We start from the raw sequence: 13387 nt of genomic DNA on the forward strand, positions 1-13387 counted from the left end.
TGGATAACTATTTGAACTTCACAGTGTATTACCCTGTGATATTTTAGCTTGCAGTCAGATGCATTGCCTACCAGGGTTTAAATACCCTCATGTGAAGTTACACACCTGTTGTGACTCAATGGGTTAGCCACCTTTTATAAGGGTATCTCACCTATTGCCCCTGCTTCAGATTTAACACTTTATAAGCTTTATTTTTTTTTTTTTTATTTGCATAAGACATTTTCTTTTCAGCTTTTTACCTGCTCTTTATTTTAAATGGCCTTGTCCTTTTTGAGACTTCATGCTTATGACTTGTACCTACTCCTGCTTTTTCTTTTCCAAGTCAGTGCTTTCTATTGTCAGCCTTCTGTTTAAGGCACCCATTTTACCCGATGTCTAAGTAGGCTTCACTCAGTGCCTGGGGCTCAAACAGTCATGCATAGGGGTGCTTTAGGCAGAAAAATACGAGGTGAATTGTAGATTGATTACCACCATTAAATCGGGAAATTTACATTATTTTTGTATTTTTTGAGAAGACTTATTTCTTGAGACAAAAATTAATGAGATATAAAATTATACAAGTCTCACACTGACACTGTGTACAGTATAGTTAAATGATCAATCATTGCAATTTCCATTCTTCCACAATTGTGTTTTTTTTTTCTCTTCATTTTAGTATAAGCTTTAGATTTATACTCATGAGTACAGGCAGATGCTTGTCAAGAAAGCCAATGCATCATTATTGGTAACCACATATATTATGTCATGGTTTCAAATCGTTTGGAACAGCAAAGAACTGATCTTAATAATATAAGATCATTGCACTCAGAAGATGTTTTCAGCGTTCCATTCAATACTTAATTTACTTGATTTTATTAAATGAAAGACAACACTATGTTGTGTTTTATTTGAGATTTTAAATAGTATACAGTAACTATATGCTATTTATAGTACATTTAGTACATTTTCAAATACTATAAATGCTATAGAAAAAACTATAAATGTGCTAGGCAGCAAACAGTATTATACATAAAGCCAATTACGCAAGAAAATTCAGTTAAAATTGGAGAAAAAAGTAATCTGATGGGACTGGGTTAACTGAACAGAAGAAGCAGGGTAACAATATGAAGGATGTTCAGAAGGAAGGATGCTTAATACACCTAGATATGTGTCGCCTGCTCTCCAATGACTGAGATATCTAGTAAAAAAAATATTGGGAAGCCTACAATGAACACAAGCAGCTGTTAAACAGATGCACATAAAGAGGAAGCTTGTCTTTTTGTGCAATCAAGAGTATGAATATCTTTTAATGTAGACTATACAAAGGAAGTCATGTTGAATCTTAATGGTTTTTGGACCAATTTCAGTGTGATAGACTTTAAATTTCCACACTGAAATATTTCCCTAAGTGCCAGGCTATAAAAATCAAGTTGATCAAGTGGACGTGCATGTCTACGGCTCTCGCTGCTTTACCTGTCCTGCACATATCGGCTGTTTTGATGAGACAAGTAAAGCATCAAATCAAAGCCGTGCCAGACTTGGCTGCTGTTGACGTAACTGAAATGCGTAAACTATTTTTAGCTCAGATTTTTAACCATGTATTGGCTGAAGGACACGAGTAATAAAATTCTACTTTCGACCCAGTGAGGAAAGAAGCGTTGCGTCTCCCCCGAGTTCAGTACCACGGACAGCTCTACTCTTGGTCTCGGTTTTTAAAAGCAAACCTGCTATGAAACTTTGTTCTGATTGCAGCACCATTTAAAAGTGTGCCCGCGCGGTAGCATTTAATGTGCGCACGTTATAGAAAATATTAAATATCCATTTCGAGATCTGAATGATCTATTGCGGTATATGATGGCTGCCTTATATTTTATCCCTGTGCCACCCGCAAACCTTTTAACTCCCACCGTACTGTCATTTTACAAATTAAGCACAATACAAGAAAATAATTTCTCATTGTGTCTTCTAATGCACACCTCTCGGTTTTAAATAATTTATCACTGAATATATCTTTGTGAAAGGGAGACAATTATTCCACATTCCCTTACACAACACAGCACCTAAAGAACCATGTGAATAATCATGGTTAGAGCCCTCCCTCTACCTCCACCCCCACTTCCCCCCGCTCCGAAACACCTTAGTAAACTTTATTCGTGTTTGTAATTATTTCTCTTCTGGATTTTTTAATTTAATAATTGGGTGGGGAAAAAATATCCTCTTACCTACCTCAGGATTCTCAGACTCCGCCATTTTTCTCCTCAGGAGCAGGCAGCGGGAGGAGTGTTTCATTCCCATAAGAGCCAGTGAGATTTTTTTTTAATTAACTAGAGGTGAAAAAAATTCTCAAATAAAATAAATATTAAAAATTCTACTTTCTGTGCCGTTTAGCGCCCTTCTCTTCTTTTCTTTCATGCAAAGTATCTTAAGTCATGATCCAAAAAACATTTTTAATGAAAAGCAGAGATGAAACTTGTTCATTCGATCGAACTGGTGAGAATGTTAGTCCTGTTAATAGTCTGGGGAATCCATCGTTTAAAAGTTCACCTGTTTATTTTTCCGCATGTGTTTGTATGAGAAAGCTACCGGGAGCATTGCTCCCTTCTGGTTTAGAGCAGCTGCTTCTTATAGCAAGTTAAACTTTCTTCATTTAAAGGAAAGAAGAGCTTGTCAAACCATCTTGGTAGCTCCGGCAGCATTCTGGAGTGAACTCATCTGGCTTGAAACTGTCTGTTTGTTCCAAAACGTACGATGGTTATATTTTTTATACGAAGAAGATGTTTTCCAAGATCCGTTAAACCAAATATGCTTGTGTCGCTATGTAACAATTTCCTTACCGTTGTAGGAAACGAATGTATCCGTCAGCTCTCCAAAAGTCTCTGTCGTTAGAAGACGTCGCCCTGACATCACAAATATATATTTTAAATTCTAAAACTAGTAAAAGGTCTACTGTACGTGTCAGGAATAAGAGTTCCAAAGGATCGGGCCGGTTACGGAGATGTGAAGTTTAACTAGGATCGATGAAGAGCTGAAGTCTGTGAATACCTCATCCGCAGGTATAGTTGTCAGGAAGAGATTCTGTTTTCCAGCTGAATGACAACTTTCTTTTTTGCCGTAAATGTAACGATTACCATTTTATTCATCTCCACCTGTATTAAACGTCCCGTGTTTCTCTGCACGGATTTTTTTTCTTTTTGTCTCCCTCAATTACGGTCGCCTACATCCCCGCTGTTGTCCGCACCACCTTCTCGGCACAGCCTTTCTTTGCAGTCTGTGAAAGTCGCACGCAGTTTTGTGGCTCCCGTGGAACCAATCGGAAAGTCCGCCTCTGTCTGTTTCTGTACCTCACTGAACGATCCAGGGAGAACAAAATAGATAAAAAGGAAGACTTCTTGCTGGCAAGTAGACTCGAGCACCTAGTCGTCCCGCCTTTCACTGATTGACTGTTTTTTTTTTTTTTTTGCATTCCACTGCATTTACTTTATTTGACCATGTATACGAGAATCCCCCTTTCAGCAGCTCGCCGTTACTTTGTATTATATCAGTCTAAGCGAAAATGGTTACTGGATAAATATCATAAACCCGTAATTGCAACTGGACAGGTGAACAGTTTATATTACTCAAATGTATACTAACAAAAAAAATAGTAGTGAAATAACACAACTGCAAAATAACTGTAAACCCTTGGAATCAAATTCTGTTTTGTACTCTTGATCCTCTACTTTCTCTTTAAAACCTCCTGTCAAAGACTTCTCCATATGCTGGCTTGTTCTGTGTTAGGCTCAGCTGATACTCCTGTCAAACACTCCACTCAAACTTTTGGCTCCCTTTTAGGCCAGGGTGACATGTATTACTTTGTAGCATAGCAGTAAAAGGAGGTGCAGCCCTTGCTTGATTCTCATTTATCTTAGTGGGATGTTCACAGTTTGTGGTTGGAATTGAACCCATTCAAAGGCCTCCACTGTTACTTTTCAGAATCTGGATCTTTCTCTTTTATTTTCAGCTTTGCCTTTAGAGCTACCCAACCTCCCCACACCCCATGATTTCACTACTGTGTAGTGAATAGTTAGGTTGCATTTGGCACTAACTTCTGTGTTGGGTTTGCAGGTTCTTTCTCTCCCCGATAATGTGGGCTTTATCTGAATATCCCAGTTTCCCCCTGCATACTATGGTTATGCAGGTTAGTTTAATGGATGTGTCTAAAAATTACACTGCGTAAATAAATATGAGCATATGTATGAGTGCCCACCAATAGAGTGGAATCCCTTTCTGGAGTTAATTCCTGCCTCTTGCCCAATTCTGCCTGTTTGGGTTCTGACATCCCCTGAACTTGCATCACAAAGCAGACTTGCAAAGCAAATGGATGTATGAATTAGTAAAAGAGTAAACAATAGAATAAACTACAGTGTGTCAGGCAAAGAAGATAAGCAAATAAATAAATAATAGTGATGATGATAATAATATAATAATAAATAAATAAATGTATATATTGCTTTTCTAACCTACTCAAAGTGTTTTACATAGACAGTGGGGAGCCACTTCAACCACCATCAATGTGCAGCATCCATTTAGTTGATGTCATGACAGCCATTCTTACACAAGTACACTCACCACACAGCTATTAGAGAGTTAAGGCGTGAGAGAGATAGTTAACCATTTACATACTGGGGATGATTATGGGGGCCAAAATAACCAGGCCGATGTGGGCAGTTTAGCCAGAAAATTGGGAAACACTCTAGTCTTTTTTCATAACATGCCCTGGATCATTTTATGCCCAGAGAGAATCAGGGCTTCAGCTTTACATCTCATTCAATGGGCAGCACCATTTTTACAGCACAGTGTCCCCACCACTGCACTGACCAGAGGGTAAGCACCCTCACCAGCCTCGCCAATAACTCTTCCAGCAGTATGTCAAGCTTTTCCTAGATGGTCTCCCATCCAAGTACTGGCCTGGCCCGAACATGTTTAACTTCAGGTAGATGACCTCTTCTGAAGTGCAGGTAATAAATGTAACTTTACTTAATAAAGTCATTACATAAAACTTAACAAAATCTTCACATATTGAAATAAGAACCAGAGGCTGTCACAGTGCATAGTAGTTTGGTTTACATGATCAGTCAACGTGATTATAGAACATTTTTACTCTTCATTTTCACATAAGCTTTAGCTACAGTATCTATTCTATCTACAGTGTGCTACCAGAGAGAAAGGGCAATTTATCCATTATTAGAAATGGTAATTTCTTACAAAATGAGAAATATAGATTACACTGTGTGTCTAGTTTCCTTTATGGAATGCTTGAGGAGCTGAGGACATAAAATCTATAAACCTTTGTTATATACCTCTAGTCTAGTCTTCCTAGACTCTTGTTTTTAAAGTGTACTGCAAAACAAGCACTTCAGATTTATCCAGAATTGCTAGTGACATGATAGTAACATACCACTGACAGTATGGCACATTACTCAATCTCAGTATGTCAGTGATTTCATGACAAAAGTAAGGAATGTTTATGTTTGATTATGCAGTTAAAAGCTAGAAATGTCCATTTCATCGCTTCCATTCCCCTGAGTTTCTATTTCTACTTGTTGTCCATTTCTATAAGATCCATTTGTAAGCTGTTGTCCTGACCTTAACATTCCTGCATGGAAAAAAGATCTCTAATTCAAGCTTCTTTCTCCCAAACTGTGAACTGAGTTTCCACTTACAACAGAACTGCTCAGTCTATTGAACTTCACATTTTCTTCACCACTATTCTTTACACCACTTCTTACAAATTCAAACTACAGTTAAGTGATAGAAATCTTAAACCAGTTCTAGCCACTGGTTTGTTCCTGTTTGTGCTTGATTTGGATCACTAACTTTACAATTCTCATGAATTAATAATAATCATTGTGCTCAAGTGAGATAGATAGATAGATAGATAGATAGATAGATAGATAGATAGATAGATAGATAGATAGATAGATAGATAGATAGATAGATAGATAGATAGATAGATAGATAGATAGATAGATAGATAGATAGAATTTTATTTCTCCCCTTTAAATAAATAAATGCATAAATAGACATAAATAAACACATATATACACACACGCACTATGGTCTGAACACCAGAATGACTAAAAAGAAATAAAATTAAAAACAAAGAAAACTTCTAACTGGGCAGACTCATTCACACTGTAGCATTATGCAGAAATATTCTTGTTTTTTTAAAGGAGCCCTAATAGCATTTCTTGACACACTTCTGCTGAATAATTCATTGGCTGAAAGTCCTTGGTGTTAGTGTGTCAGTAGGCAGCATGGTTCATAATGGCACTCAGTTTTATTTTGAATTCTCTCCTTTGCTGCAATCTCCAGGGGGTCCAGAGTGCACTGAATATTTTTTCTACTTTTTTAGAATAACATGATAAAGATTTCTGCTCAATAAATAAACAGTTGGTGAAACTAATATAAATCTAAAAATATAGTGGAGAAAATGCACAACATGAAAGCCTTGAACCTGCTTTTAAATAAACCATTAAAGACAATCATGATGAGACTTTTTCTAGGTGAACTATGGTACATCCAATAAAATTTACATTAACAGAAGAGAAATGGAGAGTGATGGTAATTAAAAAATACAACGACGAAGAAACTTACTTAGGCTAATGGCTAATAAGCTTGAAAGATTTGTTTCTAATAAACAGCAATGTTTATTTGTAGAAAAAGTAGCTCTTTTACCAGCTTATTAAGACTAGAATTTAAGCCATAAGGTGCATTTCATCTACCTACCTTACCTTTCTTCATTTTTGTAAGTACTTTGGAGAAGTGGGCAGCAAGAACTTCTTCTAATGTCTCTGCAATTATAATCAAGCTTACTGTATTTAAGCAGAATGTTATAGTAGAGCACAGTGAATGAACATCAGAATCAGTTGATTTTCTGATTCAGTGTTATTTACAGCTCCATTCTTTTCCACTTCACATCTGTCTGTATTTACTTCAAATTAATTTTTCTTTGCTTCCATGTACTGTATACTAAAATATGCAACCCTAATGAAGTTTATTGCAGTAAAAACATAGATAGATAGATAGATAGATAGATAGATAGATAGATAGATAGATAGATAGATAGATAGATAGATAGATAGATAGATAGATAGATAGATAGATAGATAGATAGATAGATAGATAGAATTATATTATTATATAATTCAAAGTTGACTGACTAAATGATTAACTGACTCACTCAATCATTAACAAAAAAGAAGAAATTTGGCAGGATGGTACATCTAGGGCAGTAAGCATCTACTAAGAAGGGACATTTTGATATATCAACATTTAGTGTCAAACCCCTCTTACAACAGAAAAAACTAGATACCGTGGTCAGGCCAGGGCTTAAGTCTAAGGTATCAGTATATTCTCTGTGCCACCATTCTTTAAAAAAAAATATCTCCCATGCCTGAAGTCACTTATAGAAGGTTAAGACGTTTTTTCTGTTTGGTCATTTTGTATGTGGAGTGCATGCATTCCTCTAGAAGCTCTAGCCCTAGCTTTTGAGCTGGTCTCTGCATGATAACAAGTATGAATTATTAATTGTTTTGAAAAAGTAGTCACTAGGAAAAGATGATTTTATAATTTAAGACAGTCAAAAACACTTAAATCTGTTTGCAGAGAGAGATTTGCACTGTGAATTACTAATTTAGTTCTTTCTTTTTCACGCTGAACCATGGAAAATGTGCTTATTTTTTCTTTATCCTGTTTCAGCTCAGTCACAATGCATGTAGGAACAAAACAGCTTCATATGATATAACATTCAACAGCTCTGCTTGCTGTACATAGTTCCACCATATATCATTTATTTCTTTCATTTGTAATATTTTGAAGTATATAATAACATTATATGTTATAAAACAGTTGCATGGGATAATAAAATAATTATATTAATGAGGCCACATTATCCTTTTTATATCTTATACATTCTAAACTATACTGTATACATTAAATTTGATTATTTAAATATTTTGTCTGTTGTTTGTTATCTGTCATTTTTTATGGATGTAACAATGAAATTATTTCCATCTCTTTTATAAAGTGGTTAGTTTTCCTACTAAATTATTCTAACTAATTTCAAAATGACAGCTTGATATTAACAAAAAGCAGATAAAGTGTTCAGACCTCCGGCAACTGTCATATGCTAAGTAAATGTAAATAATGTTATCAAGACGCAAACTCTGCAGGCTTCATTATCAGATAAATTAAAAACAATTTGTCTGTGAATTTCTGATCAGAAAGTAAAAATATTTTGTATTGTACACTGTGCATTATTACATGGCTCAGAACAATAAACACACCAATAAACCTTCATGCAGTATAAACAGATAAGCACACAAAATACACAGAACAGCAGAACTTAAGGGACCTTGATGGCCCCCTTAATGGCAATTTCTCGCCTAAATTGTTCTAATGTTTTGATGTTCTAACACAAAACATAAAAATTACAAGGATTGAACACATTATGAATGGTAGCACTACCCTTCATTTTTTGTTTAATTGTCTGAGGGTCAGTTATTGTGAACCATTCATTTTCTAATCTTTCACCACTGCACCACCAAAGACTTTTCTGACAATATTGGGTATAAAAAGAAGAAACACTGGACAACAGCAAACAACATCAAAATGTCCATGAAAAAAGTCATATTATTCATGTCACATAATCTATATGAAGTCATCCAATAATGTATTCAAAACATGCAAAATGCATGCATTATCTGCTAACATACAGTTACATTGAGTCCTGTGGTAAAGTGAAAATAGCCCACAACCTCAAAGCTCTTTCTCACAGAGCTGCACTTTTGAATTGAAGACAAGACTATTGGCCAGTGTATCCAGTGCAGAGGTAAGTAACATTACAAAAATATATCAGGTTAAAGTTTTCCTGATATCTCGACAATAATTGAACTTTCTTGATAAATTTACTTCAAGAATAAGTGTACCACATTTCAACTGGGATTGAAGATGTAATATTTACTCAGACAGACAGACAAACAGACGTGACAACAATAGGGGGCTTTAAATTTTACATTTAAAATAGCAATTGTGTACCTTCAAAATGAGTCCTGATAACATATTAAAATAGATATCTTATATTTATTTCATTGTGTGTATTATATAGATATTGGAATAGATGGGACTGATTAGCATCACCAAATCTAAAAAAAATGGCATCAGACATTTTTATCCTCCACTAAAAGTATGAGTTATATAAGCTTTGTATGGTGTTTTTTGTTTTTGCTGTACTGTACATTACTTTGTATATCTTAATGGTGAAATTCTGCACACCATGCAAAATGCTGCCTGGAAAAGCCATATAATTACTTTAATAAACAACCTTTTAGAAAGTGCATTTTTATTGCCTGTGTTTTGACTTCTTAAGCTAAACTACAACACATTACTATTTCTTTTAATTAAAAAATTAAACATATAACATCAAGAGTACATCTAAAAACTGAAACGTCGTCACAATATTTGCCTGGGTTAAAAATTGAAATCTTTAAATATGTGTCACTATGTATTTATTTTGACAGCTTCCCATACAATGTAGAAGGGGTAATTAAGTTAAAACATTTACCATGTTTTCAGAAGCCTTTTACAGACTGTTACATCATTACATTACAAACTATTAAATCATTTGAACCCTTTATTTTACAGATCTTTGACTAATAATCTAAAAAGAACATACTTGAACTGAAATATTTCATGATTAGAATCCATGCTTTGAAATAAAGCATGTTTCTTCAATGACAATTCCATGTGTGCATGGGCAAGTAAACTGTTAATTCAACAAATTTTCAAAACAGTGAGAGGAACCGAATAAAACGTATTCATTACTTTTAGTAAAAGAAAGGGTTTATATCCACAAATACTGTATCTTTTGGGGAACAGATACAGGCAGTATAAAACAAAATGGGTAAATGGCTCATGTTTTAAATGTTAGTTACATTTTTCATTTTAATCATTGAGGGCACATTATTAAGACGTTTTGATAGCAGCTAAACATTTCTTTCAGTGACTAACCAAAGTCTCATTTTGCCCTTTCCTCCTTACATAACTGTTTAATTAATAATTTGATTAATAAATTATATCACCATCATCTGTCCATATATCCATTTTCTAAATCCACTTGTCCACTTATTACCTTTCTTAAATATGTTAAAATATAGCTTAAATATATTTCTTATATGTTAAGTATAACACATGCCATGACCTGTGTCAATATCCCAAGCGTTATTTTATATGTTGCTTGTACAATATCTTAGAAAACGTATCTCATTCTTTCCTGTGGTGTCAATGATCCTTCTAAAAACAAATCCATCTAAATCCTTTCCTTTCACAGTTTGTTTCACATATTTACTTACATTCTTTTGTTTGTTTTCATAATGATAACTCTGTGTGTGTATCATTTAAGGGTGACAATAGTAGAAATTTGTACTTCATCGTGCATCGTGCAAGTCTGAAAGAGTAGGGCTGAGGTGGACAGTGTGGACTTGCAAAGGTAAGATGTGCTGTAGGGGTCTGTTTGCCAACGTTTAATGTGCTCCAGAAAGCATGCTGAGATCTTTCAGGTAAGGAAGTCAAGTGCTTCAATATAAAGGAATTATACTTTCAAATCAGGCGCTGGACATTGGCAGTATGTTGCATGTTGATTGGTACATGAAAGTAAGAATTTTAATGTTCTTTGTACAATTGACAATGTTGACCTTATAAACCTACACACCAGACTCATGTAGCATTTCAGGAAATTAGAATCAAGCAGTAAAATACAAGTCATTAAAAATGTAGGCAAGAGATTTAAAATTGGTTTGAGGTATAAGATCAAGTCTTAGTTTTATAATGAGCTCGGGACATGGAGTTCCACCTTAAACCCCTTTACCTTTTTGTTGCACAATGATAGGAAGACAAAGCCTATTCAAACAGCACTTGATGCAAGGCAGTAACTAAATGTTTATACCAGTTCATCACACAGCACATTTATGCACATACCTCATGGGCTTTTTTAGATTTACTCATTAGCCTGTCAAGTACATCAATACAATTGAAAACCAGATCACCTGTAGGAAGGCAACATGTTTACAAGGAAAATTCAGCAAACAGAGATCACACTGGGAAATGAACTTAGGCCTCGGTGCTTTGAGGGAGCTCTCTTACTTGCTGCACAACCATGCCATTCTTATATTACATCCATCCGTTTATTTTTTTTTTCATTTTAACAATTACTTTAACAAAATTGTAATTGATTGTCTCACAAGTAGTTAAAATATTGTGTTCTGACTGACTGACTGACTGATATATAGTAGCTGTAGGATTGTTGGCATGATGTTTTAATTGATGAGCAGACTATTATAGTGTTTCATGAACTGTTGTCTTTTGTATATTCAAATTCATTCAAATTAATGTATGTTTAAATAGAAAAAATAGTTACTCCTTTTAAAATAAAAGGGAATTGGAGTAAGAGGGTTTGAGAATTTTATGTTGGGCAGAAAATAATAATATGTATTACAGCTAAAGAAGCAGAAGAAAATAGTATGCAAGCCCTTACCTTTAGGTGGCAGCAAAGTTCCATTCAGAACCAGGAAGCAGACATGTTCTGGAAGCGTTCTTGACTGTTCTAGAGTTGATGACTGAATCTCGATTATGCACTGGAACGTTTATTTATTTAAAATGTAGTATTGTATTGCTGGTGAATCACAGAGATCCAGACTGTTCTGTGTGGAGTTTACATGCTCTCTTCAAATTCACCTAAGTTTCGCATTCTAATGATAAATATACTTTTGGGTAATTTGGTATTTAAATTGTTTAATGTTTAAAAATATATTCAGATTTTAATGTTTTTAGAGGCAGCACAGACTAGCTTTAGAATCCATTCTTACTAATACCGGCTTATGTCTTTATACAAGGTGATATACAACATTTGAGGTCCAATTGGTTACATTTCTTTTGACAACTGGCACACAGGCGGGTGAAGTGACTTGCTTATGTTTAATAGTGTCAGTAGCAGGATTTGAACCGACAAGCGCAGGGTTCAATGTCCAAATCCTTAACCACAGCACCATATTTCCTGCCTAAATCCTAGGCATCAACACTGTTTATGTGCAATTTACACATTCCATGCATCTGCTTGGATTTTCTCCACATAATCCAGTTTTCTCCCACATTCCAAAGAAGCACAGGTAAGTCTTGTGAATGACGTCCATTTCACTTTGCAATACATACTGTACAGTTGCTGTTAGCTCTTAAATCAAGTTAAAGCTTATTGTTATGTCTACATTGTACCTAGTACAATGAAATTCGTACTTGCATGTCTCCTCAGTACAGCTGGTAACAATATAATACAAGCAAACAAATAAATTAAAAGTATACAGTAGTTAGCATGTAATATATATCTATATATATCCACCCTAATAAAAGGATAAGTGTCAGTGTGTTTGTGTATGTATCTGGATGCCATGTCTCTGTCATCACAAAAAATTGTCAATCACAAACGTTTTTAGTAACAAAATGCATTGCATTTGTTATTCCGGTAGATGGCATATCATATACATTAATACTGCTTTTAGGAATTCCATACCAAATGGCATATAACAGAAACATATGCACGGCAAGGTGCACTGCAAATGTTAATGCTGCAGTCTGTGTTGATTACTTACCCATTTCAGATGAGTAGCACAGCTGATATATATATATATAGGTTGGGAACATGTGCTGATAGCGTGTTGCAGCACACACCACACCACACCACCTGGATTGGGACCCGAGAGCAGCAGGTGACACCTCAGCACCACACCGGAACAGTGTGAAGTTTTTTATGGTGGCTGGAGTGCCAAGCCCTACCATCAACCCCAAAGTTTTCCCTGTAAATTGGAGGACCTGCTTGTAGGGCTGGATGCAGATTAACATCAAACACAGGATGAAGCAATTGCACGTGAATGGCCCAATGGATTAGAGTCACCTCTGGTGTGTGTGTGTGTATATAGATAGATAGATAGATAGATAGATATAGATAGATAGATAGATAGATAGATAGATAGATAGATAGATAGATAGATAGATAGATAGATAGATAGGATAGATAGATAGATAGATAGATAGATAGATAGCTAGATCGATAGATAGATAGTAGATAGATAGATAGAATAATATTATTATTTAATTCAAAGTTGACTGACTAAATGATTAACTGACTCACTCAATCATTAACAAAAAAGAAGAAATTTGGCAGGATGGTACATCTAGGGCAGTAAGCATCTACTAAGAAGGGACATTTTGATATATCAACATTTAGTGTCAAACCCCTCTTACAACAGAAAAAACTAGATACCCCAAAAAAATCTCAAAAATTCTTTCATTGATTTGATGGAAATTTGGTGACATTACA

The 13387-nt window shown here is 35.0% G+C and overlaps 1 protein-coding gene across 5 annotated transcripts in view; it reads right to left on the reverse strand.

The window, feature by feature from the left end:
- LOC114658102 (protein arginine N-methyltransferase 8) overlaps nucleotides 1-3403 on the reverse strand; it is a 209091-nt gene extending 205688 nt beyond the window's left edge. For 2 of the 5 annotated variants that reach the window (XM_028810146.2, XM_028810135.2), the window contains exon 1: nucleotides 2206-3403. In XM_028810146.2, coding sequence (XP_028665979.1) covers nucleotides 2206-2274 — 69 coding nt within the window. In that variant the 5' untranslated portion in view covers nucleotides 2275-3403. Of the gene's footprint in view, nucleotides 1-2201 lie in introns of all 5 variants that reach the window. The other 3 variants (XM_051923007.1, XM_028810153.2, XM_051923010.1) reach the window with 3 other exon arrangements.
- Nucleotides 3404-13387: the final 9984 nt, after the last annotated feature.

This window comes from Erpetoichthys calabaricus, chromosome 1, assembly GCF_900747795.2.
Source record: "Erpetoichthys calabaricus chromosome 1, fErpCal1.3, whole genome shotgun sequence".
Classification (NCBI taxonomy): domain Eukaryota; kingdom Metazoa; phylum Chordata; class Cladistia; order Polypteriformes; family Polypteridae; genus Erpetoichthys; species Erpetoichthys calabaricus.